Genomic DNA, 26,556 nt, shown 5'->3' with positions numbered 1-26,556 from the left:
TTTCTGGATTACCCACATTTTGTAATGTAATCTGATTACTTTCAGAAACACACACACACACACACACACACCGCATCCAGAACACAGAGCCAATATTTACCCAGCCGTCTGCACAACACAGGAGGATCAGATGTACAGACACAGAGGAACAGAAAAATGGAGAGAGAGAGACAGGGTGACAGGGAGAGGGCTACTAAAAAAAGAGTGAATGAGGAAGATGGAGAGAGAGAGAGCTGTGTTAAATGAGAGGGAAAGAGTACAGAACTGAGTGGGTGTTTGTAATACAGGAGAGGAGCTGAATATGAGAAATATTTTGGGTTGAAGTGAATGACACTGGAACAGCAGGACATTCTTCGGAGGTTTGTATTTTTACATCCAGATCCAGCATGTTATTGACCTCTTTGAATCTGACTGACTCGTGGAAAAGGCTGAATGACCCGCAGCATATTGTGAGTCACTTACAATTCAAGTATCTCCCTCTATTTCTGGTGTAATTCCCCAGATGACCAGTAGAGACCAGTGTAAGCAAATAAAATTGTGGGAGCTTATTCAGAACATGCTCGTAGAAATCTGTTTACAGTAAAACCGAGATTTATCTTTTCATTGTGCAAGAGAATAGTCAGCTCTATTGTAACATTCCAATGTTCAATGACATTCTGAGTATCATGCCCTACTCAATATGTCCCTAGCCCTAGTACGTAGGCTACATTTTCCAGCAGTGAATCTTGAAAAGTCTCAACTGTCATTTCCTCACCAGCGTTCTCTTGCCTGATTTTTCAAAGTGGAACTGATTTTAATGGAACAGCTGAGAGAGAAGCTGTTTTTACTGCATTCATTTAATTCTCGGCAGCAGCCATGTCTGAACACAAAGGCACTATATCACTGTCCAAGGCAAGGAGATGGCATGGCATCTACTATTGAGTTCCCTCAGAGATAAAAGAGAGGGCCCCACTGTGATTCCAGACGATTTCACTAGAATCCAAGTCCAAATATGGAAGGAGAGAGACAGAGAGTGGGGCACATCAAAGCAAAGAGGATGAGAACATGAGAGAGGCAGGACATGCCGGGAGAGAGAGAACACTTTCATCTCCTCAGCTGCTACGCCTGATCATCCCTCTGTCTTTCTCATCGCCATGGCAACAGAAGAACAGCATTGAGAGGGTGCTGTAGAGGGAGAGAGAGTGTGTAAGTGGAGAGAGCACGCGAGGGAGGGAGAGGAGAGGGAGCTACAGGGTGACTGGGACCAGGAGAAACTCCGTGGCTGAAAGAGAAGAGAGGGAGAAGAAGGAAGAGAGAGTGAAGAGAGAGCTGTGTGTTTTTGTTGTTGCTGAACAACATGTGTCTCAGTGTGCTGCTGCTCATCTTTCTCTCCCAGGCAGAGTTGGGGAGAGTTTGGGCTCAGCAACAAACAGGTAAGCTTTTCTTTCTCCCCTACCTCTCCTGTGTTTTCCATCCTGACTCTCTTGTCTCAGTGTACTTCCTCACCTTTTTTTCACCTGTTGTCTCCTCCCTCCTTCTCTCCTCATTTCCCCCATGCATCACTCTCTTCATACCACTGGAAGTTGGTGGCACCTAAATTGGGGAGGATGGGCTTGTGGTAGTGGCTAGAGCAGAGTTAGTGGAATGGTATCAAATAGATCAAACACATGGTTTTCCATACGTTCCAGCCATTACTATGAGCCGTCCTCCCATCAGCAGCCCCCATTGCTTCACACAGCCTCTCTTCAGGTCGCTCGGGTGTTGTACTTTCTGCCGTACAAAATACCACCTCATTCAGGCACTTCTCTCCCTTTTTTAAATTCCAGAATCCTCTTTTATTTACATAACATATTCCATTTACATCTGTCCATCTCTCTTTCCCCTCCATGGCTCTCCCACGTCCATCCTAAGATGTCACAACAACTTATGATCACATGGAATAATAGCAACTTTTGTATTTAACATGAAAGAAAAGCTGTAAGCGTTATAGCATTCTTTTTTATTTGGTATTTCATGGCTTCAATAACCTACGTACAGATGTCTTTGAAGACACTGTTTTTCACTAATTGACTCATATAAGGGAAATGGTACAGGTTCGTGATTGTGTTTGGAAACGGGCATACCCTTATACTCTTTGTTTGTGCAGAAAAGTTAGTTCCTAGTTTGCAATGAAAGTGTGACCATAAAAAAAACACCATGGTCCAGAAACGTGCAAATGACTCAGAATAACAACCCACAAAACAGCTTCTGCCTAACATTAGATTTGGACGTGTTTCTCCCTGCCATTCTGCTAGCCTAAAAGTCAGGTGGTCCAGGGAGGGAAAGGAGAGGTGAACAGACAGAGAGAGAGAAACTGTTGGGGAATGTAGGCAAAAAAAAGTGGTAGCTTGATGAATCGTGTGTGTTTTCTTTTTATCCTTTATTTATCCAGGTCTTTCTCACTGAGATAAAATCTATTTTTCAAAAGACACCTGGTCCAACAGCAGCAGGGGGAAAAAAGTTTCAGACACAACATTGAACAAAACTATAGACACCGATACAGTACAACAATGACATATTACATGTGTGTTTGTATGTATGTGTGTTGAAAGTGTATGCATTTCTGTGTGCTTGGGGTGTGACAGGAATGCCTGTGGGCCGATGGAGGGGGATGCATTGCAATGTGTTTCTCCTCCTAGCCATATAAAGCCTTTTATCAGAGATTGAGTAATTAGATTTGTCTCCACCACTGTCCCACCACTGCACTCCTCTTTCTATGATCTCCTCACTTTTCAATAAATCCTGTAACCCTTATTAGCCAAATCTCTGCTCCCAATTCCTATTTGATTTCACTAGTACTCTTCGCTGACTGTCTTCCTCTCGTGACCTTTGTTTTGCTCCAAAATCCCTTGAGGAAAGGCAGATGCATCCCATTCTCCTGCCCTGATACTATCTACCACTTTCAAAACAACAACAGCTCTTCACTGAGCTAAATGAATTGCTTTTTGTGTTTATCTTACACAGCATAAAATGAGATGATTTTATTTTTTACATGCAGTGTAAAAAAAAAGAAGCTGTTTGAAATAGGATCAAGTGGAGCTACCCCTCGAGAGCTTTCTGCAGCATCTAAACCAGATTAGGAAAACACAGTTTGAGGGATGAAAATGAATTGTGAGGCTGCTGACCTCAGAGCTTGGCTCTCTGTTCTTTGTCCTGTTGAGAATTTCACTTAACAAATGACTTGTGTCTGGTCCAGCCATATTGGGGCCAAGCCTGAACAGAAAAAAATGGAATGGATAAATCTGGATATACTAAATATCTGTGTGGCTGACATCCATAGATGTGATTTCACTGTCGTGGAGATTTTGATCTGCAACAGCAAGGGTCATTGTGACATTGATAAAGACACTTCTGGCAAGTTTCAAGAGAACAGAAGGATCCGTGAAGTAGGGATAGAGGAGCAGGGAGGAAGACAAAGATCCTATTCATTGTCTCCAGCACCATACCAGTGTCTACATACGTGTTCACGTCACGTTTCTATGATCTGTGGTCAAAAAGAGAAGAAGAAACGTCCTGAAATAATGTTTATCTGTGACATCACAGAGTAGGATTAAAAGAAACAAATTAAAACAGTGATTTTCAAAACCTTGTTTCTAGTCAGAAGGGGGGGGGGGGGTATTTTATTGCTCCCCATGTCACTGTGCATCTCATAGTGTTTGAAAATCACCGTTTCTTAAGTGTTTTAACTGTAATGGTGTCATCGGCTAGAACATTATAACTTTATATTTTTTTTCTACAAAGCATAGAAATGCTCAATTTTCACGTATGTAGAAATATTGTGCTGGAAATAATGAAAATGAGGTTGAAAAGTGGTAGAATTGCCCTTTAACGATTCTTTGGCAGAGTTAAAGAAAGTGATTTTCTGGATGATGAGGTGTGATGTTGGCATTGGGGAATAAGACATGGTTCAGCACTGATCTTCATTGAGATGCCTGACTTAGTTCGTTATGGGCTTTGTCTTATCGTACAATGAAAAACAGAATTAATTCCTTTACCTCATCCACTGAGAGATTGGGTTTCACCATAACAAAGGAAGTATGAGGTCATCACTGCTCTCTTGTTTTCATAGAAGAGATCTTGGTGTTTTTTCAAAATGTAAAATCTCTTGTTTCAGCATAACACCTGCTACCTTATAAGCTTTATCATATATACGTTTTCGGGTATTATGCCACCCACCAAGTCTTATTTGACTGATATGAGTAATGTGTTCAAGTTATAACGTGAGGACAATTTGCTTGATGCAAGTTTTTCAGACTCTTCAACAGTCACTTTCTGTTGGCATTCTGGATGGTGGTTGTTCCTCTTGTGGTTCTGACCCTACAATTACCACTGCAGCTGTAGTGAGTGAGTGTGTGTGCATGCAGTATGTGTCAGTGTAAAGCAGGGATGGGCAACTGTTGGCCTGCAGGCACTTTTTGTAGGCCTGCGGACCAAAAAAAAAATGATTTTTTTTAGGAACTCAGTTGGGTCTCAACTTAATGTTGAAAGTGCAAAACTGATACTTTTTCTCTCCACTTTATGGGAATTAGTTATCATATTTGAATTGCATGAAATGAGGTATAAAATTGCAGGCAATGCCATGACCTGGTCACAAAGCCTAATAATCAACGTACATTTCAATAACCCATAAGAATGGCTGAAGAAAAAGATTTAGCAATATATTTACCATATTTGGTCAAAAGTTCACTTTTTAATTCAGGTATCAATGATCATTTGCTGTGGGTTTTGTAGTTTCAAGCTTTTATTGTCACGTGCACAAGTACAATGAAATGCCTTTCTTGGAAGCTATTTCCTAATGCAGTAACCAATACCAATGTAGTGCTATAAAATAAAGTAGAACAAAAACACACAGGAAATAGAAACAAGAACACTGCAAATTAAGTATGCTATACGCAGGGTCAGTGTCTATATCATATTTACAATGTGCAGGGATACAAGAGTGATATGTCTAGGAGTAAGGTGACCAGGCATCAGGATATATGATAACAGAGTGTCAGTGTGCGTGTTATGTGTGTGAGAGCAAATTAAGTGCATGTGCTAGAATGCCAGTGGGAGTGAGTGTGTAGAGTTCAGTGAGTGTGCATAGAGTCAGTGCAAAAATAAAAAAAGAAGGCAGTCATATTCATATGATCGGCCACATTGAGTTGATCTGTGGAATTAGTGTGGCATCCGGCTGATCCTGGGCCAGCCCTTGCAGCTGCTCCCATGCAGGAAAGGGTGTGCCCTCTCACCCCCGGTCTGACTGACCACTCACAGAAACCGGCCTGGAAATATGGGCTGAGTGGTTTCTTAGCATCAGGGTTATTTTAGTGCTCAGGCCAGAAGACTGTTTGACTGTCTATCGGCCTATGAGTTGTAGTTTAAACTTGACCATGTTGAGAGAGGGTGTGGTATAGTTTTTCTGCAGACCTGACCTCTGTTTTAGACAATTAATATCAAATGAAAGGAAAGCCTGAGGTCTGTGACTAAGTGACAGTTGCCTGTGTTTCAGCAGGCCAGACACTCAGTGTGGGCCTTATATTATAACAGAGGAGGTGTTTATGTTATAATGGTATTCTCACTTGTCATATCCCATTTCTCCTCTGTCATCAGGCATTCTAATACATCAGTGGTTGAGAGGTCGGCAGGGGGGGAAGTCAGTTGGGCTTTCAACATACCTTTAAAACTTGTAATAGTAGAAGGCACCAAATTGGGTAGTGCATCTACAGTTTTCGTCTTGTCATGTCAGTCATCGCAGACGTTAGAAAGATATTTATAACTTGTCTGAAATGTCCAGATCAACTAGCCCATTTTAGCTCAAAAAAATGTAGGTCGATTTTTTTGCCCATTGATTTTGTTGTAATGTTTGAGGCACTCACTCTTGTCGTGATGTGTGTTTTATCCTATATTTTAATTTAATTTATTTTTAATTTTTAATCCCAGCCCCCATCACCGCAGGAGGCCTTTTGTAAATAAGAATTTGTTCTTAACTGACTTGCCTAGTTAAATAAATAAATAAAGTAAAAAATTAACTCAGATATCACATGAACACTCAACAGGATGTTCGCCAATGATGGAAGGGGGGCCAGAGTGAAAAAGTTTAGGAGCCACTGCAACACATGATTTATTACCCCCGCCTGCTGGTTTTAAAAACAGACATTCTAGAACACTATAGTCACATATGCCTGATTCTTCAACTGGCTCTGTATGTTCCCTCTCTCTCCCATCTGGGGAGATGACCCTGGATTGTAGAACTGTGTTGGAACTGTGTTCACAAGAGAATTGGATGTTGTAGCCATAGAAATAGAATGATAGAATGATAGAATGTTTTACATCACCAACCATACCACACCTCATTCCCCCAGAAACATGCTGCAGTGCTGGCAAACGCATACGTCTATGGGGAAAACGTGACACCAAAGATCCAATTGGACTTTTGATATTTTCTTTTGCAGAGACGGTCCCCGTACTTTTCCTCAAAAAGAAGATCGAGTACAGTATATACATATGAGATGAGTAATGTAGGGTATGTAAACAAAGTGGCATAGTTTAAAGTGGCTAGTGATACATGTATTACATAAAGATGCAGTAGATGATATAGAGTACAGTATATACATATGAGATGAGTAATGTAGGGTATGTAAACATTATATTAAGTGGCATTGTTTAAAGTGGCTAGTGATACATTTTTTACATCAATTTCCATTATTAAAGTGGCTGGATTTGAGTCAGTATGTTGGCAGCAGCCACTCAATGTTAGTGGTGGCTGTTTAACAGTCTGATGGCCTTGAGATAGAAGCTGTTTTTCAGTCTCTCGGTTCCTGCTTTGATGCACCTGTACTGACCTCGCCTTCTGGATGATAGCGGCGTGAACAGGCAGTGGCTCGGTGGTTGTTGTCCTTGATGATCTTTATGGCCTTCCTGTGACATCGGGTGGTGTAGGTGTCCTGGAGGGCAGGTAGTTTGCCCCCGGTGATGCGTTGTGCAGACCTCACTACCCTCTGGAGAGCCATACGGTTGTGGGCGGAGCAGTTGCCGTACCAGGCGGTGATACAGCCCGACAGGATGCTCTCGATTGTGCATCTGTAGAAGTTTGTGAGTGCTTTTGGTGACAAGCCGAAGTGAGACCTCTTCCTCCACCTCTTGCCCTCTTATCAGAATCCTCTAGACAGGCAGGCTCCTCTTGTTGGCTTGGTGATAAGCCAGTGATTTAAGTACCGATGGCCTTGAGAGTTTTACTCTAGACCACTGAACTGATCAGAGCTGGCCAACTACAGCCCTGCTCCCTCCACACCCCTCCCTTCCAAAACATGACTACTCATTGCAATGCAGACCATCACAGATAGAATAAAGCTATACATATTGTGGCAATGCATTGCTGTTGCTATGTTTTACATACCATAAGAGGCACCTTATAACAATGACCACCTTGTATTTTATGCAGTCTGTTTTCCAACGCCCATCTCCATATTCAGCAGTCATGTTTCATTGATGCTGTAATGAAACAAAAGATGGCACATCAAGAAGAAATATTGTATTCGGAGTGCGTGCAAATACCAGACAAAATGAGCCCTGACAAATATGGGTGGTGCCATTATGGTCAACACATTGCTAGTAATACTCATCCTGTGGCTGTGGTTTGATGAGGGCTTTGGATAGAATATCACTAATCGCTGGTGAAGTGATCACTAGAACCACATATTGAGGTGTTGTGAATGAATGCACTTTCATGATTTGAGCAGCTGGCCTGTGTTTTTCCCCCAGTCTACTAATTTTAGTGTGTGAGGTATGCCAACTTAACCGATAGGTTATATCACCAACACCTACTTTATGTCTCCTACCCACCCACACAAACACTTGTGGCCACCATAGAATCAGATCATTGCCAACACACATTCCACTTGCAGGTTATTTCAGTGTTTGGTTTAGCGTTCTATTTATGTACTAAACATAGGCTTCTTTTCGGATTTGTCAGAGACAAGCCACACGGACACAAACTGCTGGCTAGTGTTTGTCAAGCACCAGATTATTCACTTAGGGTTAACTATACCTAAACGTTCTGAACAGTTTAAATGAATGAAGTGATTTGACTCAGAAAAGGGCAGTTCATATGAAATGAACACCTGTTTGTGCCAGCCAGGGTTGATTCCACCCAGTCGGTGCAACAACAAAATCGGGTACCAAAAATGGCCATGTTCTGAGTTGGAGTTCTATCACACACGGTATACGATAACAACAAACATCTCTTTCTCTCGCTGATCTAGTAAGAAAATTCAAACGTGACCAGACTGCAGACTGTGTTACTACCCGCCTGTTACCCAAGTCAGTTTGATCTGCTCAACAAGTTATTTTCAGAGAGAATTTGCAGCAGCCGTGCTGACCACGGCATGTTCATGGTGATTTCTCTTTGCTTTTTTGCTTGCCATATGCCTACCGATATTCGAAAATGTCCTTTCGTCTACTGAAAGCAAGAGACAAAACAGTAAATGTATACAGTACAGGAAGGTTCCCAAATTTAGGGTTAGAAGAGACACTACGTTTGAAAAAAAAACTACACGTGTGGTAACGTTCATATAGTAAATGTGACGTGATGAACACACCCCCTCTTTCAGAGTCGGACGAAAAATTCCTAAAAGTTGCGCAACATTGAAGCTGTCTGAATCAGGAAAGCAAGTTCATCAGTTAAAAAGTCATCATGTAATGACGTTGACAATAAGTGAGATTGTCAACGTTGGCTGGTGTGTTTATGGGTATAGTCAATATCTCCCTATCCCAGTCTGCTATCCCCACATGCTTCAAGATGGCCACCATTGTTCTTGTACCCAAGAAGGCAAAGGTAACTGCATTTAATGGCTATCGCCCCGTACCTGCCACCCTAGACCAACTTCAATTTGCTTACCGCCCCAGTAGATCCACAGACGATGCAATCGCCATCACTCTGCACACTGCCCTATCCCATTTGGACAAGAGGAATACCTATGTCAGAATGCTGTTCATTGACTATAGCTCAGCATTCAACACCATAGTACCCTCCAAACTCATCATTAAGCTTGAGGCCCTGGGTCTGATCCTCAACACTGGGGCCCCACAAGGGTGCATGCTCATCCCCCTCCTGTACTCCCTGTTCACCCATGGCTGCATGGCCAGGCACGCCTCCAACTCAATCATCAAGTTTGCAGACAACACAACAGTAGTAGACTTGATTACCAACGATGACGAGACAGCCTACAGGGAGGAGGTGAGGGCTCTGTGAATGTGGTGCCTGGAAAACAACCTCTCACTCAACGTCAACAAAACAAAGGAGATGATTGTGGACTTCAGAAAACAGCAGAGGGTGCACCCCCCCTATCTACACCGACAGGACCGCAGTGGAGAAGGTGGAAAGCTTCAAGTTCCTTGGTGTACACATCACTGACAAACTTAAATGGACCACCCACACAAACAGTGTGGTGATGAAGGCACAACAGAGCCTCTTCAACCTCAGGAGGCTAAAGAAATTGTCTTGTCACCTAAAACGCTCACAAACTTTTACACATGCACAGCTGAAAGCATCCTGTCGAGCTGTATCACCAACTGGTACGGCAACTGCTACGCCCACAACCGTAAGGCTCTCCAGAGGGTAGTGAGGTCTGCCCATTGCATTACCGGGGGCAAACTACCTGGCCTCCAGAACACCTACAGCACCCGATCTCACAGTAAGGCCGAAAAGATCATCAAAGACATCAACCACCTGAGCCACTGCCTGTTCACCCCGCTATCATCCAGAAGGCGAGATCAGTACAGGTGCATCAAAGCTTGGACCGAGAGATTGAAAAATGTGATGAAAGCAATAAAAGCTGAAATAAATCATTCTCTCTACTATTATTCTGACATTTCACATTCTTAAAATAAAGTGGTGATCCTAACTGACCTACGACAGGCAATTCTTTTTAGGATTAAACGTCAGGAATTGTGAAAAACTGAGTTTAAATTAGTTTGGCTAAGGTGTATGTAAACTTCCGACTTCAACTGTATATTTTAGTATTTTGATCATTTGTGCAATTAATACAATCCCTCAAAAATGTGCGTGTCAGCAGTCAAGTTTTGAAAATAAAGCTTGATGTACAACTTTATCTCGCAACTGTATTCTATACAGAAACGGACACATTAAAAAAATCTAACGCATGGACAATGTTCTGTGCACATAAAACACAACACTGCTGACATAAATGAGAAGGCTTGGATGTTGCAACCAATGCTAGCCAGCATCTGTATGACACTGGATGGCGACAGGCCAGCAGAACTAACAATGGAATGTAGCTAGCATAGACATCTCCAGCACCACACATAGACAACATCTCCAGCACCACTCATGTAAAACACCTCCTCACTTAGATAGATGAACTGGCAACTAACCATCTCAATAACTCACAAGCAATTGCCATGCGATAAACAAACAAATAACAAAAATGACAGCAACAGATCATGACCAGACTGCACTGAGAAATGTCCCAAACCGAACAAAACACTTTCTGCTTTCAGCCCCCTACTCAAAATGTCCAGTGGGGGGCTCTACATCACAACGTGCAATCAAAACCTGAATGAGGCTACGGCCACACATGGACAATTGAAAACGGATGAAATCGTATATGCATTCTTGTTGAATTGGTAATTTCTGTCATTTCCAAATACAAAATATCAATGTGGCTCCGGCCTGAGAAGCAGAATAACCAGATGCATTGTGGCCTCAAGCAGAGTGATGTCCCCACATGTGTTATCTGATAACCACGGAGGTCCTCAGAGATTGGTCCCTCCTAATCCCAGATGATTTCAAATCCACATTGAGTTATTTGTTTGGATAATGTTTTAGCAGAATGTTGTGGAACATATGCTGTGTTGTAAGTAGCTTTGGGAACTGCTCACAACTTTGGATCCAAGAGACAGAACGTTGCAGTCCATGGGATATGCAAGACAAGGAGAGGAGGAGGAGGAGGAGGAGGAGGAGGAGGAGAGAAAAGCAAAGCGGCAGACAAACAAGAAATCCTCAAGGCCTTTCTAGTTTGTTGTATTGTGATTAGGCTGTGGTCCAGCCAACACACGTCTTACATGTGTGTGTGTGTGTGTGTGTGTGTGTGTGTGTGTGTGTGTGTGTGTGTGTGTGTGTGTGTGTGTGTGTGTGTGTGTGTGTGTGTACGCGCGAGTGCATGCATGGGTGCGTGCAGGTGCAGTTGTAGGAAAAAAGGAGTTCAAAAGTTGAAATGCATGCCAGCATTCCCTCATGGCCAGAGATATGTTAATGCTATGTTCACTTTCAGCCCACAACATCCAAACCATTGCATTGAGTAATACACACTCGGTTCAGGATTATGCAGTAACCAAAAGCCAGGGTTGGGGAGTAGTGAACTACATGTAGTTCAACTAGTAATTTAACTACATTTTGCATTAGCTTTGTGATAGTTTAGCAAAATTCTAATCTTGGTAGTGTTCTCAGAAGAGAATGACTTTTGTTTTGCCATGGGTGTAGCTACCTACTGAAGTTTTTTTGCAAAAAGAAAATATGGGTGATGTAGGCAAGAATTTCCTTTCTTTTTCAGCATAAGACCTGCCTAATTCTCACTTTAAACTGATTTGTGTTTAATATGCTAAATTATGCATTCTGTTAACATCTGACTCCAGAGTGTTCTGTTCTTCCAATTTGTAGTCCATGACATTTCAGATTTAGATATGATAATTTAGTAGTTTTGATGTAGTGAACTACTTTTTCAAAGTAACTTTAGTTAAGTCAACTATATTTTTCTTAAGGCTAGCTTTAGTGGAGCTTAACTTCCACCCGTGAGAAGTAACTTGACGTAGCTTCCCTAACTCTGCCTAAAGCAGATGCTTGATTTGTTTATAATGTGACCGAGTGGGTTCCGACATGCACCTTCTGATTGACACTGACTTGATCTGTGTCACTGACTCACTGTGTTTTGGACAGCGATGCGGTATCATGTGAATGGACAGCAGCATGATGAGAGGCCATCACACAGGACCCCCAGAGAACCGTGGCTGGGTGACGCCAGGGTGGCCAGGGAAGTACTGGGAGGAGGACTGACCATCGACACCCTACCAGACAACATGACACACTTAGTGGTGAGTGGCGCTGAGGAAGTTGTCCAACAACACACTAGTGTGGACAAGATGTGTACGTACAGTATGTCAATGCGAGATTCACTTGGTCCAGTTGTGGTGGTAGAATACTGCTCCCTGCTGGCCTTATATAAAACAAATCAATGTTGAAACGCATTAGACTGCAAAGGGTATATTGAAAAGAGTTGAACAATGTAGATCAAATCAAATTGCAGTCAATCAGTTCAACCTTGCTGCTGAAATGTACAGTCCAAGACATTCTTGGATATCCTAAGGTTTCTAAAAGTGTATCCGCTTAACTTATTTAGTATGCACCCTGCATTCTTCATATTTAGTATCCCTCTCTTTTGATACTACTATGTAATAAACTGGAGACTGGAACTCAATGTAGAATGTGTGTTTGTTTGTTTATGTGGGCTTGCATTCAAATGTTGCTTTCACTGTTAACCCTGTTGTTCATTATAACATTTCATCTCCACTCCCCCTCACACCATTATTCTATCTCTCCCATCTCATCCCGCAACTTCTCCTCTTGCACTCACCTCTACTGTTTCTATAACAGGAGGATGCTGGTAGGTATTACTCATGGCGTAGTTTTGGCCCCGATGACCCGCGCACAGATGAACTCTGGGTAGATCTAAACGACCTAGGACATGGCCAAGTCAGAATGCATGGCATTTTGTCGAATACACACAGACAGGCTGCGGTGAGTTATACACTTAGATACACACACATACACACACACACGCACACACACACACACACACACACACACACACACACACACACACACACACACACACACACACACACACACACACACACACACACACACACACACACACACACACACACACACACACACACACACACACACACATGCACATTTAATTTCCCTCCCTCTCTCTCTTCCTCCTATTCCAGAAGGTTGCCCTCTCATTTGACTTCCCCTTCTACGGACATTATTTGAGGCAGATTACCATAGCAACAGGAGGTACATTTCATTATTCTTTCGGCACATGGCAAGTTGTTTAAACTCAGATGGAGCCACTTATCACATTTCTTCCTTTCTACTTCCTGCTTGTTACTTACGTTAAGCATAGAATGAGTGAACTATTGTAACTACCAGTTGCCACTTGCCATGCATCTCCATAGAACCCTGACCTCTGACCTTTTTCAGGGTTTATTTTCATGGGAGCGGTCACACACCGCATGCTGACAGCAACACAGTACATCGCTCCCCTCATGGCCAACTTTGACCCCAGCTTCTCCAAGGAGTCTACTGTGCAGTACCTGGACAATGGTAAGCCATAGAGTAACATTCAGACAGCGCTTGTTATTTGACTTTTGAACCTTAGTTGATCTCGGTGTGACCTGTCCTGTACTGACCCCAGGTGAGGTGTTTGTGGTGCAGTGGGAGCGGGTGAGACTCCATGGGAGGGAGGCAGAGGGGGAATACACCTTCCAGGCTGCCCTGCACCTCACAGGGACCATCACCTTCAGCTACAGAGATGTGAGTGGGACTTACAACATGCACACTTATGAACCTTGTTCAACACGTCTTTGATTTTAATGTACTCCATCTAAACGCCAGGCACACTCTGTCAATTCTTCTCTACCTGTCTCTCTCGCTCTTTCAGATACCTTTGCCAGTGGAGGTGATAAGTTCTGCTGAGCACCAAGTGAAGGCAGGATTGTCAGATGCATTCATGGTGAACCTGCCTTCCCCTCAATCCTCAGGTTAGAAGCAAGGGTTCCCTAACCCACATCCAGGTTGGCAAGTCTTTGATGTCAAAGACTTTTGCTAAAATTATCTGAAATTATATCTCTCACATAGATGCCCAACGTCAGCTCTACGAGTACCATCGGGTGGACATCGATACAACTAAGATCACCAACAACTCTGCCTTTGAGTTCACTGCATTGCCTAGTAAGCAACTAATCTCTATCCCTCATACAGGCCTCTCAGACATTTCATCCTCAATAACCAGTCACAGGCACAGCTTAGTATGTTAATGCCAATGCCAATCATGTCGCTACAGAATCAAAACCCAGGTCTCTGTCTCTCCCTCCCTCTGTCCAGCCTGTCTGCAGCATGACAGTTGTGAACTCTGCCTCTCGTCCAACCTAACCTCTGGCTGTACCTGGTGCAACGTCCTCCAGCGGTGAGCAGGAGAGGAGTGTAGATCCCTATCTGAATAAAGAAGTCCTTGTTTCTTTGTGTTTGACATCTGTGTCCGTTTCAGGTGCTCAGACGGAATGGACAGACACAGGCAGGAGTGGCTGGACTACGCCTGTTCAGAAGAGGTATAATTGGACAATGTCAATGAACGTTCACATACTTTACATGTACTGTTCATCAAATGTAAATCACAGTCTAAGCTTCCTCTGTTAAAACCACAATTCTCATCCATTATATGGACAGGCAAAAGATGTCACCTGTGAGGATTATTCCAAGGGGGGACCAGACAGCTCTATTGACCCTTCAGTTCCCTCAGACTCTGAGGTCACCACACCCCTGGGGCCCCTACCAGAAGGCCCTGCCACGGAGAGTAAGTCAAGTGTGTAAATGAGTGTGCCTGGGAGGGTTTATATCGGAGTATCAGAGTTCAACTGTGCCTTTAGCAGTGTTAAACAGAGCAAGAACAATGATGCCATAGTACTGCTCTAGCTCTCAGTGTCTGTTTTTAGCCAGTGCCTACAGTAATCTGAGTGTTCTTAGAAATTGCACAGAAATGGAGTTCAGGAAAATAACAATGGAAGCAGTTTGAGTCCTAACTGTTCAATATTCAAGCTGATCCTAAATTTGATCTTCCTGCAGATAACACCAAACGTGTGATTCTATACAATGGTAAAGGTGGGTGGATCTTGATTCCCTTTGAATTGTGTGTATGGAGCTATGTTTCAGGATTTTGATTGTACATTGTCTCTCTTTCCTGATTAGACGTGAAGACAGGCCCTCCGAGACAACACGACGGGTCAGCTCACACAGGAGTTATAGTAGGTGTAGTAGCTGCATTGGTGCTACTGCTGGCTCTGACACTGCTGGCTCTTTACATCAACTCTCATCCTTCTGCTGCCTCACCACTCTACATCCTACAGGTTAGTAACACTATCAGGGCTCACATTCAACCAGCTCTGTCAGTCTGTGTCCTGCTAGATGTAGACTTCTACTCCCATTCTCTTTAACCTTTTCAAAACAATTACCTGTTTGATCTTATTTCAATAGCGACGCAACAGCTACTGGCCCTCCATGAAGTTCAGGAAGCAGCGATTCCACTCCAACTACGCAGAGGTGGAGGTCGAAGGTCACGAGAAGGAGGGAATCATGGAAGCTGGACAGTGCTGACCGGACTGAGGAGCAACTGGATGATGAGGAGAGAAAAATGAGTTTGTAGGAGAGGAAGGCGAGAGCTTAAAGCTACACACACATTCCCTACTCCATTACACAAATAATGTTTTCTGTTCATTAATTTTTCAATAATCACTTCAATATAGTCCCTGTCTTTGTTGGCAAAAATATTGTATATACTTTTTGGTGGACAAAGTCTTAAACTCTTCTCGTACACATCCGTGACTCAGGTTTTCGGGAAAGGGACAAATGAGAAGAGGCCACTTTTAGGCTTTGCTAGAATTTCTTTGTTGAGTTCCAAGTTTCTCAGCAGGTACGGATTGCTGTCTCACCATTTACCACACACCTCCATGGGATGTGTAACTGGAATAAACTGTGATACATTATGGCTACCAACATCCATGGAAAAAACACTATAAAGGATTCTGTATCCCTGCACTTCCATGACAAGAACGAAGACCAGTTGACGATGTTCTTCAATGATAATCTCTGTACAGTTAATGTTTGAATATTTTGTTCCTGTATTGCTTTTTTTTATATACCAGTCAAAAGTTCAGACACACCTACTCATTCAAGGATTTTTCTTTATTTTGACTATTTTCTACGTTGTAGAATACTAGCAAGACATCACAACTATGAAGTAACACATATGGAATCATGTAGTAACCATAAGTGTTAAAAAAATCGAAATATATTTTATATTCTTCAAAGTAGCCACCCTTTGCCTTGATGACAGCTTTGTACACTCTCAAGTAAAGGGTGGCTACTTTGAAGGATCTCAAATATAACATGTATTTTGTATAACACTTTTTTGGTTACTACATGATTCCATATGTGTTATTTCATAGTTTTGATGGCTTCACTATTATTCTACAATGTAGAAAATAGTAAAAATAAAGTAAACCCCTTGAATGAGTAGGTGTGTCCAAACTTTTGACTGGTACTGTGTATGCCAAGAATGTATTTCATAAATTGATCAGAGGCAATTCAATGCTCTTCATACATGACTTTGACCTTCCAAATTAACCCCGGATTGAGGATCATGTTTTGAAATACAGTAATTTGAAAGAATAAAGCTATTAGAATGAATAATGTTTAATTATAATGTCAACCAGAAAAGGAGAAAACTCAGTGGGCCTATAATTTGTGCATCCTGACCAGTGAAACCAATTCTGATTTGTGACAGCAGATGTCACCCAAACCAAACTCATTTGCAACTGTATTCCATGTAGGCCTTCACAGCAGCCTACATACATATTGTAGCAGATGGCATGATCATCATGTGGAATAAAAAGCGTTGGCGTGTATTCTAGATACTTTTCTGTATGTCATGTTCACGATGTTGTCGTGCGCCTGTTCCATTGTGATAGTGGTTTCCACTAGATAGCACAGCCACAAAGTAGAAATTGGCTTTATCAAACAAATTCATAGCAACACAAAATGAGTTTGTTGGTCTTAATTGAAGATTAGGGTTAGACATAAGGTTAACAGTATGGTTAAGTTTAGGGATACGGTTGGGTTTAGGTTTAAAATCAATTTGGAAGAATATACATTTTAGAAATAGGCGGAGTTTATGACTTTGTGGCTGTGGTAACTAGTGACGACCAGTGATGGTGGGGTGATAAATCTAGTTCCGCATTCCATAGAATCAACCAACTAAAAAGCATTGAGTATTGCTATTTGCGTTGGATTTCAGTATCAAATATAGTATACGCTGATCGATCTCCATAGATTGATATCTGATCACGGGATTTATCCTATTATTAACGTCGCCTCTGAAATCAAGCGTCTCCTTGTGGGACCGCCCCCTTTCCTTTCTCCTCGGGAGCGCGGCATTGGAAAGAGAGGCGCCGTGCTCGCGCTTTATGTCTCTGGTTCGTGTACTGACAGCCAGCTGTGCGGTTAGAACGACAACAATCTCCGGGATTTGATCAATCCAGCCGACAAACTCGACCCGTATTGTTTGGGAAGAACACTTTTACTTGACAGATATTTTTGTTTTTATCGTTAATTTATCCGACTACACAGCATTCCTCAAACATGAATCCGTCGTGTGGCAGATGTGGCACAATCGTGTACCCCACGGAAAAAGTGAATTGTCTGGACAAGGTAAGGGAAAAAATATTTATAACCAAACATTTTAATTCGCAGTCCCCTGCTTCTGTTTGTGTATTATACATTCCATTTTCAATACAATTTTCTTTAGCGTGTTTAATGATTTGTGATGCCGGGTCAGGTGGGCTAACTAACATTAGCTAGATAGCACGTTACCTGTCTGTGTGGATGTGATTGTGAAAGACTAATAACGTTAACTAGCGTGCTCTTTTGATTTGTTGATAAACGTTTAGCTAACTAGCTAATTAGGTTTACTAGTTAGTTATGTTATCTAGCTAACTAGACGTTTAAATTCTGATATATTTTTTTATATCATATTTGCCACGTTGGATTTTCACAGATTTCAATGCTTGAACGAAGTGTTTCCTGTTTTCACCACAAACAAGCCAGTTTCGCTCGCTGCGTTAACGTCTGGTTAGCTAGCTAACGTTATCAAATACAGAAATGTCGTTAACATTGCCATCAGCCAAATATCAGACCAGTCAGTGTCAGATTGTGATTGATGGCATACAACGATCAATTATGATTAACTAGTTTGCTGGTCACTAAAGATGAACTTTTACTCCATTGCATTGTGAAATCTATTTTACTAGGTTAGCCTAAATTGTTCATTTCAGTTCTAGCTAGCGAGATTAATGAGTATGTTCGTGATTTCAAAGTTAGTTGCTAACGTTAGTTTCAGTTCTCACCAAATCCAAAAATAAACATGTGACGCGTTACCATCGCGAATTTCATAGCCAGAACTTCCTGGTGTAATTTGTGTCAGTGTCAATTTGACTCAAGCTAAGCATCTTGGTTTTTCAGGTTGGAACAATCATTTGGGGTTGTTCAGTTGCAATAGAGTGCCTTATCAAAATCCACTGTTTACTAGCAGCTCACACAAGCTACTCCGGATAAGGAAGTGTAATCTATCAGGGTGTGGAAGATTTAAAACTCAAAGGGAACAGAGCCATGCTTCACACGTTAAGGGAAATTGTCAATACTTTAAAAAAAAGTCAACACAATGTCACAACATCCATCTGTGTGAGGGCTTTGTGTGCACGCACAGGCTAGCAAGTGTAATATAAAACAGTCACTACTATCGTGGTCTTGTCTGTTTAGTCTCTTGTCACTCAGTACTGCAGTAACACATGTTCTGCAGCATGTTGTCTTGTGTAGCTCATTGTTATTTATGCTGTCAACAGAAACGACACTACCTTTATGGCACATGTAGCCAAGTGGTTAGAGCGTTGGACTAGTAACCAAAAGGTTGCTGGATCGAATCCCCGAGCTGACAAGGTAAAAAATCTGACGTTCTGCTCTGAGCAAGGCAGTTAACCCACTGTTCCCCGGGCATGGTAGATGTGGTTGTCAATTATGGCAGCCCACGTGAACCTCTCTGATTCAGAGGGATTGGGTTAAATGCGGAAGACACATTTCAGTTGAATACCTAGTCAGTTGTACAACTGAATGCATCTCCCTTTCCTTTACACTCTTGTCAATCAAGCTGAACCACACAATCCCTGTACCCACTTCTTTTTGCACACAGGATAGGCCAAGGCTATAATAATCACATATTCTCATGCGGTCCCTCTTTGTGTAATTTGAAGGTCCGTTACTTTTGCTGCCAGAGCGCACTGAGCAGAGTGCACATTGCATTACTCTAGTGGAGAATGTGGGCGGGGTCACCCTTTGTGATGAGAGAAGGATGCATAGGCATTTTCTACACACTCTCAGCCAAGTGATGCCGGGGGGGGGGGGGGGTTACAAATTGTCTACTGGACATTGGGAAGGCCTTGTGGAGTCAACCATAAGTAGGTGTAATCTATTTGGGTCGATAGATGGAGCGTCTGGTGAGAGATGATAGCGCACATTACCAGACATCAGAGATGCCAATACTTGTGTGCACTGCACGCCCATGGGTTCGAACTCCTCATACTCCCTGTTGCGAAAGAACAAGGCCCTATTTATTGTTGTCCAACAGGATGGAGATGAAATTGACAACCCTGACCTTGGATTGAAATGTAGATCCTAAAATAAAACTATCCCGTACATATTCATGTGAACTGTTTCTGGGTGTTCTGGCTAGAAATCAGATGAATTGAACATTAAGCAGAACCGCCGCCGTGTTCTCTGGGAAATCGTGAGCACGCTGCCCCGAAGCAGCGCACATTCCGGCAGACAGACACTCCCATAAAAATGTGCTCTGTCAGAGGCCTGCTGTGCTGCCTGTCTCCCCCTCTGAGCCCAGGGAGCGTCTGTCTGTCTTAGCTGCTATTCCGCATCAGCGCTCTCCTCCTCAGACATGAAAACAACCTCCCTATTCCCCTTCTGGGCACTGGCTGCCCTTCTCGTTTGTTTAAACCAGACAAGGCCAGCCGTGACGGGCGGCAGTTTTTCCAGTCTGGTTCAGGTGAAGGCAGCCAGGGTAGTCAAGGCTGCAGCGTGCGGTTCCCTCGGCGACCGCTGAATACTAGCTTACCTGACAAACTGTCTTCTTGTGTAATGTATGGGGCTGTGCTGTGGAGAAGCTGGGTCATAGATGCTAGTTTGTCTGCTACTCTGCATTTCATTATAGTGGGACGGGGCTGGGATCTGCAGGGGGAGGGGGCACCTGAGGTTGAGGGGTAAAGACAGGAAATGTTATGTGAGACTTAAGAGATTAGGCATACTTATCTGTCTTGCTTTCAATATGTTGACGTTGCCTGTTTAGTAATGCAGTACTATGCTTCAGAGGTTTTTGACAAGTCCTCCTAGCTATCGAAACAGATGAGTGATCTTGAGGACCAGGGGCCTCACTGTAAGGGTTATGTTAACTACAGGAGATGGGAGTTTGCCAGATAGTAGGTTATTCATAACCATAGTGCTGACTGTACACACTATGCAAACCTGGTTTAACCAAGCCTGGAAACATGGCTGTGTGCATATTGGATTTGTTTGACTGTGTGCAAGACAGATGATAATGTGTGCGTCTGTGTTTCTGCGTTCTGAGAGTCTCTGTCATATTGATGGAATGATTTCCTGTGTGGGAGATTCTGTATACAGGTAATCGCATACTCAATATGTGCCTTCTACCCTGTGTATGGGACTCGTGCCTCTACTTTTTTTTCATTTGGATGGACGTTCTCTTTCTCTCCCTACGGGCAACCCGTTCTGCAAGGACTCTGCCTGCCTGCTTTATCAATATTTCATTGACATAAATACCACTATACGTCTGTTCTGTGGCTTCAAACGTGTGTACCTGGGTGTGAGCGGCCCAGGCAGTAGGGTGAAGGCTTTATCTGTTTCTGCCCAGCAGGGAAGAAGCTCACAGATAAGTTCCTCTCCTCTTTGAAAAGCAGAACCCCCCGCAGGTAGAGGGGGAGAGTAGGGAGAGAGAAACCCGTGATCTTCTTCAACTCTGGAAGAAGGGCTGGTTCAGGGAGGGGAAGCGTGCACATAAGGCCCTAAAGAAGAATAAAACAAAGTCTCTTGTCTCCTGTTCCGGCTCAAATATCGGCTCTTAACGTGCAAGGTAACATGTCGGAACGCGTAGATAAGCTAACTTGATAAAAGCTCTTTAAAAAGATCATTCAATGTCACAGCCTTGGATTTTTGGTTTAGGACTCAGTTTTACTGATTTTCTATATATAAGCCGTAGCTTACATTAGGGCTGGGCGGTATACCGTATTTTACTATATATCTTGGCCAGGTCGCAGTTGCAAATGAGAACTTGTTCTCAACTAGCCTACCTGTTTAAATAAAGGTGAAGTAAACATTTTTTTTAAATGATTATGAAAGTTAGATTGCAATCACCATATAAAGTCTAAAGAAGAAAAAGTCTGGAAGCAGGTGCGATGACTAGAAATTATACGGTTGACCGTTTTATGTGTGGATTAATTGTCGGAGTAGAGGACCTTGTGCATTTCAGGTAAAATAACAATTCAACGTTTATATCCCAGGACAAATTAGCTAGCAACAGCAAGCTAGCTAAATAGGACAAATTAACTAGCAACTGCAAGCTAGCTAAATAGGACAAATTAACTAGCAACAGCAAGCTAGCTAAATAGGACAAATTAACTAGCAACTGCAAGCTAGCTAAATAGGACAAATTAACTAGCAACTGCAAGCTAGCTAAATAGGACAAATTAACTAGCAACAGCAAGCTAGCTAAATAGGACAAATTAACTAGCAACAGCAAGCTAGCTAAATAGGACAAATTAACTAGCAACAGCAAGCTAGCTAAATAGGATAAATTAGCTAGCAGGTGCAAGCTAACTAGCTAAATTGCCATAAATGTTTAATGCTTTTCGACCTGTCCCCAAATTAATATCATTGTTTCAGAGTTTGTTTTGGTATTTCCACCTGCGTGTCGTGATCACGTTTGGTCTGTGGGGGACAAAATCAATTTGCGCGAGAGTCCGATTTGGGTATGGTGTTATTTTTGCAGGGTAGAGGTTAAAATAACAAGACTTGAGAAAATGGCGTGCATAAACAGGCGAAGCAAGGCTCACCTCATCAGTGACATTCTTTCAAGGTGCATTTTAGATGATCAAATTGTGTCAATTATTATTATTATTTTTCCTGTTTAAAATGATTTAATTAAATTGGAAAAACGCTTTCAGTGTAAACTGAAGCGACTAAACGCAAATATATAAAGTATGTAGAACGGGCGGCAGGTAGCCTAGTGGTTAGAGCATTGGACGTGTAACCGAAAGGTTGCAAGATCAAATCTCCGAGCTGACAAGGTAAAATTCTGTCATTCTGCCCCTGAACAAGGCAGTTAACCCACTGTTCTTAGGCCGTCATTGAAAATAAGAATTTGTTCTTAACTGACTTGCATAGTTAAATAAAGGTAAAATATATTTTTTTAGAAAAGATTATGGACCTATATATTTTAAAATAATTGAGTCTTTGAGAACTAACAATCAATGAAAGCTAGACAGTAAGAGAGAATTGACCATTCCAAAAATAATTGATTTAGCAGTGTAGATTTTATGTTTTAGCAGAAGAACACTGCATTAGCCATGGCAAAATTGCATAGCATTGCAGAAAATTGGTTTATAACAGCAACATTTTCTCATCTCTATGGTAGAATATGTAGAATTGCAGGAAAATGGCTTTAAAAAAGCAAACATTTCTCTCAGTTCCACAGGTAAGTAGGCCGTCATTGTAAATAAGAACTTGTTGTTAACCGGCTTGCCTAGTTAAATAAAGGTCAAATACAAAAATGTCTTAACATAAATGTGTAGAATTGCAGGAAATTGGCTTAGAATGCTAAAAGAAGTACAAAAACAATCTACTGCACCCCCTGCGACACCCACCACCGTAAGCTCCTTTTGATCCAGACACAACCCTGCATGGTACAATGTCTTAGTTAGGTCAAAGGTCAGAATGCATTCTGTTGACTGAACCAACAGATACCGCCACCATCATTTGAGAGGTCAAACTCAACTCCTCCCCTGTAGCTGAGTCATGTCCACTCCCCCGCTCATCATCTTGGCTGATGCAGTCACACCCCCACAGGCACATGCCTCATACACTGTTGCTCTGCAAAAAACATATGCAAAACCCATCTCTCCCCAAATAGCCCCCCCCCCCCCCTGGCTATCTCATCAGGATCAACAGTGCCAACTCTCTGCACGCTAGTCTGCCTACTGCCTGTCAGCACTGACTGGACCGTTCTACAGACACTGTTTATAACAGGCTTATTCAAATACACGGCGTCAATGACTAACACTGATGATCTGTCAGTTGATCTTATTCAAATAGGCCTTTCTGATACGGTCTGATCAGACAAGCAAGTCATGTAATTCAATGTTTTTCCACTGAAATGAGCTTAGGTCTATTTAAATGGTTGGGCAAAATTTAGATGGAATATATTTTAAAATCTGATTAATGTTGTCCGAGGGGTGAGCGGTTTTTCCAGCCAGTCGCCTCCATTTGTGACTCAGATCAGAGGCAGAGTCCATGGTGGAGTCAGTCACCTGAGGTAGTGACTCACGCGTTCCTTCCCTGGTCAGGTGACTTGGTAAGGTAGTTAGTTCTCTGCTCTGTATGTGAGTCTATGGAACTGGGACACCCATTGCTCTCAATACTATGGTGCTATTAATAGGAATACAGAGAGATTTGATTTTCCTGTTCTCTGTGTGTGAGATGGGGGATTAAGGAAAAGACTGTGGGAAAGGGACTGTTCAGACCAACTGTAAATTCACAGTTCAAGCTGGGTGTGGGCTTCCTGTCCAGAAACAAGTGAGTCAACATTCTACCAAAATGCTCTGAGTCTCTCAGCTCTCCACTATCGGGGATTTCAGAATGGTTTGGTGCCGGGCAGGCGGTGTCTCTGTCTAAGCACACTACAGCAGATCTCCCCACACACACCACAAGTGGTCTGTTGATGCGTGTTAAGTGCATATTTTAGCAAGTGCTGTGCTTCTCCCACTGGCCAACATAAGCGGTTGAGTGTGGTAAAAGCAAACACATCAGGTAGGTCAATAATTAACAGTGGGCTTTAATGAGTTAGTGTAGCATTTCCCAAACTCGGTGTACATTTTTGGTTGCCCCAGCAGTACACAGTAGAGACCGAGTATGATTTTTCAATGCCGATTATTGGAGGACCAAAAAAAAAAGAAGCAGATACCGTTTAATCGGCCGGTTTTTATTTATTTATTTATTTGTAATAATGACAATTACAACAATACTGAATGAACACTTATTTTAACTTAATATAATACATCAATAAAATCAATTTAGCCTCAAATAAATAATGAAACATGTTCAATTTGGTTTAAATAATGCAAAAACAAAGTGTTGGAGAAGAAAGTAAAAGTGCATGTGCCATGTTGCTCAGAACATGAGAACATATGAAAGTTGGTGGTTCCTTTTAACATGAGTCTTCAATATTCCCAGATAAGAAGTTTTAGGTTGTAGTTATTATAGGGCTATTTCTCTCTATACCATTTGTATTTCATATACCTTTGACTATTGGATGTTCTTATAGGCACTATAGTATTGCCAGTGTAACAGTATAGCTTCCGTCCCTCTCCTCGCCCTTACCTGGGCTTGAACCAGGAACACATCGACAACAGCCACACTTGAAGCAGCGTTACCCATCGCTCCACAAAAGCCGCGGCCCTTGCAGAGCAAGGGGAATAACTACTCCAAGTCTCAGAGCGAGTGACGTTTGAAACGCTATTAGTGGTCACCCTGCTAACTAGTTAGCCATTTCACATCGGTTACAGCAGCCATTAGGCTGATAGGCTTGAAGTCATAAACAGCGCTGTGCTTGCGAAGAGCTGCTGGCAAAATCCAAGCAAGTGTTGTTTGAATGAATGCTTACGAGCCTGCTGCTGCCTACCATCGCTCAGTCAGACTGCTCTATCAAATCATAGACTTAATTATAACATAACACACAGAAATATGAGCCTTTGGTCATTAATATGGTCGAATCCGGAAACTATCATTTCGAAAACAAAACGTTTATTATTTCAGTGAAATGCGGAACCGTTCTGTATTTTATCTAACAGGTGGCATCCATAAGTCTAAATATTCTTGTTACATTGCACAAACTTCAATGTATGTCATAATTACGTAAAATTATGGCAAATTAGTTCGCAATGAGCCAGGCAGCCCAAACTGTTACATATACCCTGACTCTGCGTGCAATGAATGCAAGAGAAGTGATACAATTTCACCTGGTTAATATTGCCTGCTAAACTGGATTTATTTTAGCTAAATATGCAGGTTTAAAAATATATACTTCTGTGTATTGATTTTAAGAAAGGCATTGGTGTTTATGGTTAGGTACATTCGTCCATCGATTGTGCTTTTTTTGCAAATGCACATTTGAATAAATCATCCCCCAGCGTTGCATCGATTATATGCAACGCAGGACACGCTAGATAAACTAGTAATATCATCAACCATGTGTAGTTGACTAGTGATTATGATTGATTGTTTTTTATAAGATAAGTTTAATGCTAGCTAGCAACTTACCATGTCTTACTGCATTCGCGTAACAGGCAGTCTCCTTGTGGAGTGCAATGAGAGGCAGGTGGTTATAGCGTTGGACTAGTTAACTCTTAAGGTTGCAAGATTGGAACCCCTGAGCTGACAAGGTGAAAATCTGTCGTTCTGCCCCTGAACAAGGCAGTTAACCCACCGTTCCTAGGCCGTCATTGAAAATAAGAATGTTGTTCTTAACTGACTTGCTTAGTTAAATAAAGGTAAAAAAAAACAGCTAAATTTCCGATTGTTATGAAAACTCGAAATGGACCCCGATTAATCGGTCGACCTCTACTACACAGCACTACACAGCTGATCAAAGCTTTATGATTAGTTGATTATTTGAATCAGCTGTGCACCCCTTGGGGTCCTGAGGACTAAGTTTGGGGAAACCCTGAGTTTGTGGCAGCCAGATGTGGGCTCACTGAGGCAACACACACACAGTGAATGAGTGTGTGTCTGATATCCTTGTGAGTGTAGTAGTGTCCCTATCGGGTGTGCACAGAGCCAATCAACGTGTCTGGAGTGCCTCCTATAGCCTGGGGTCTGTCCATACTGGCCGGGGTCCCGGCCACAGTCTGAGGGATCGTTAGGCTGACCGAGCACATTCACAACATTTAGTACTGGGCCCCCGCTGACAGACACGCATGCCCCGGAGCTGTGCTGATGCAGGGAGACAGTCCTGCTTGTTACTGGATCACATTTTCTCGGCCTTGGTTTCTGCAGTGTCCTGATTCTCTTACTTGACAGCCTGATCCAGCCTCTCAGCCTCAGCACCCACTCAGGCCCCAGCCGGGTTTGTCTGGAGTCTGAACACTGACAGTCTCATTCCCTTGTTCTAAATTAGTCGCTCCTCCTCTCCTTGTCTCTCGGTAGTGTATTGGTCCCAGAGATGGTCATGGGATCTGTGGGAGGTGTAGTCCTGACCTGGTGGGTTAGCAGGTTTCGGTGAAGGCCAGGTATTATTTTTGTTGTTGTTGACACGGCTGCAATCCAAGCCTGTTCTCTATGGAACTGGAATT

The 26,556-nt window shown here is 42.5% G+C and overlaps 2 protein-coding genes and 1 long non-coding RNA gene across 4 annotated transcripts in view; 2 read left to right on the top strand and 1 right to left on the bottom strand.

Moving 5' to 3' along the window:
* The first annotated feature begins 102 nt into the window (after window positions 1-102).
* Window positions 103-16,867, top strand: LOC139421129 (plexin domain-containing protein 1-like). 2 transcript variants are annotated; one of them, XM_071171725.1, is made up of 15 exons: window positions 103-449; window positions 1,376-1,412; window positions 11,954-12,108; window positions 12,668-12,811; window positions 13,030-13,099; window positions 13,286-13,408; window positions 13,500-13,618; window positions 13,746-13,845; window positions 13,943-14,035; window positions 14,189-14,270; window positions 14,352-14,412; window positions 14,531-14,657; window positions 14,927-14,956; window positions 15,050-15,207; window positions 15,335-16,867. In XM_071171725.1, the coding sequence occupies exons 1-15, from the start codon at window positions 387-389 to the stop codon at window positions 15,452-15,454; spliced, it is 1,482 nt and encodes a 493-aa protein (XP_071027826.1). In that variant the 5' UTR covers window positions 103-386; the 3' UTR covers window positions 15,455-16,867. The 2 variants fall into 2 exon arrangements, with proteins under 2 accessions (XP_071027826.1, XP_071027825.1); XM_071171724.1 differs by having other exon boundaries at window positions 14,927-14,962.
* Window positions 14,265-25,741, bottom strand: LOC139421132 (uncharacterized). The gene is made up of 3 exons (XR_011635594.1): window positions 25,526-25,741; window positions 15,313-15,470; window positions 14,265-14,399 (listed from the first exon to the last, which is right to left on the bottom strand). It is a non-coding gene; the product is annotated as an uncharacterized lncRNA (long non-coding RNA).
* LOC139421130 (LIM and SH3 domain protein 1-like) overlaps window positions 17,297-26,556 on the top strand; it is a 42,017-nt gene continuing 32,757 nt past the window's right edge. Inside the window, exon 1 of the mRNA XM_071171726.1 lies at window positions 17,297-17,566. Coding sequence (XP_071027827.1) covers window positions 17,498-17,566 — 69 coding nt within the window. The 5' untranslated portion in view covers window positions 17,297-17,497. The remainder of the gene's footprint in view (window positions 17,567-26,556) is intronic.

Source organism: Oncorhynchus clarkii, chromosome 12 (genome assembly GCF_045791955.1).
Source record: "Oncorhynchus clarkii lewisi isolate Uvic-CL-2024 chromosome 12, UVic_Ocla_1.0, whole genome shotgun sequence".
Taxonomy (NCBI): domain Eukaryota; kingdom Metazoa; phylum Chordata; class Actinopteri; order Salmoniformes; family Salmonidae; genus Oncorhynchus; species Oncorhynchus clarkii.
Note: the sequence above shows the minus strand (reverse complement) of the source record. Positions and strands in the feature narration are given on the sequence as shown.

Excerpts from the sequence above, each read along its gene's own strand:
- LOC139421129 (XM_071171724.1), top strand. The coding sequence starts at position 387 with ATGTTATTGACCTCTTTGAATCTGACTGACTCGTGGAAAAGGCTGAAT. Across the intron at positions 13,100-13,285 it reads GATTACCATAGCAACAGGAG|GGTTTATTTTCATGGGAGCG; the intron begins GTACATTTCATT and ends GACCTTTTTCAG. Across the intron at positions 14,271-14,351 it reads TGGTGCAACGTCCTCCAGCG|GTGCTCAGACGGAATGGACA; the intron begins GTGAGCAGGAGA and ends TGTCCGTTTCAG.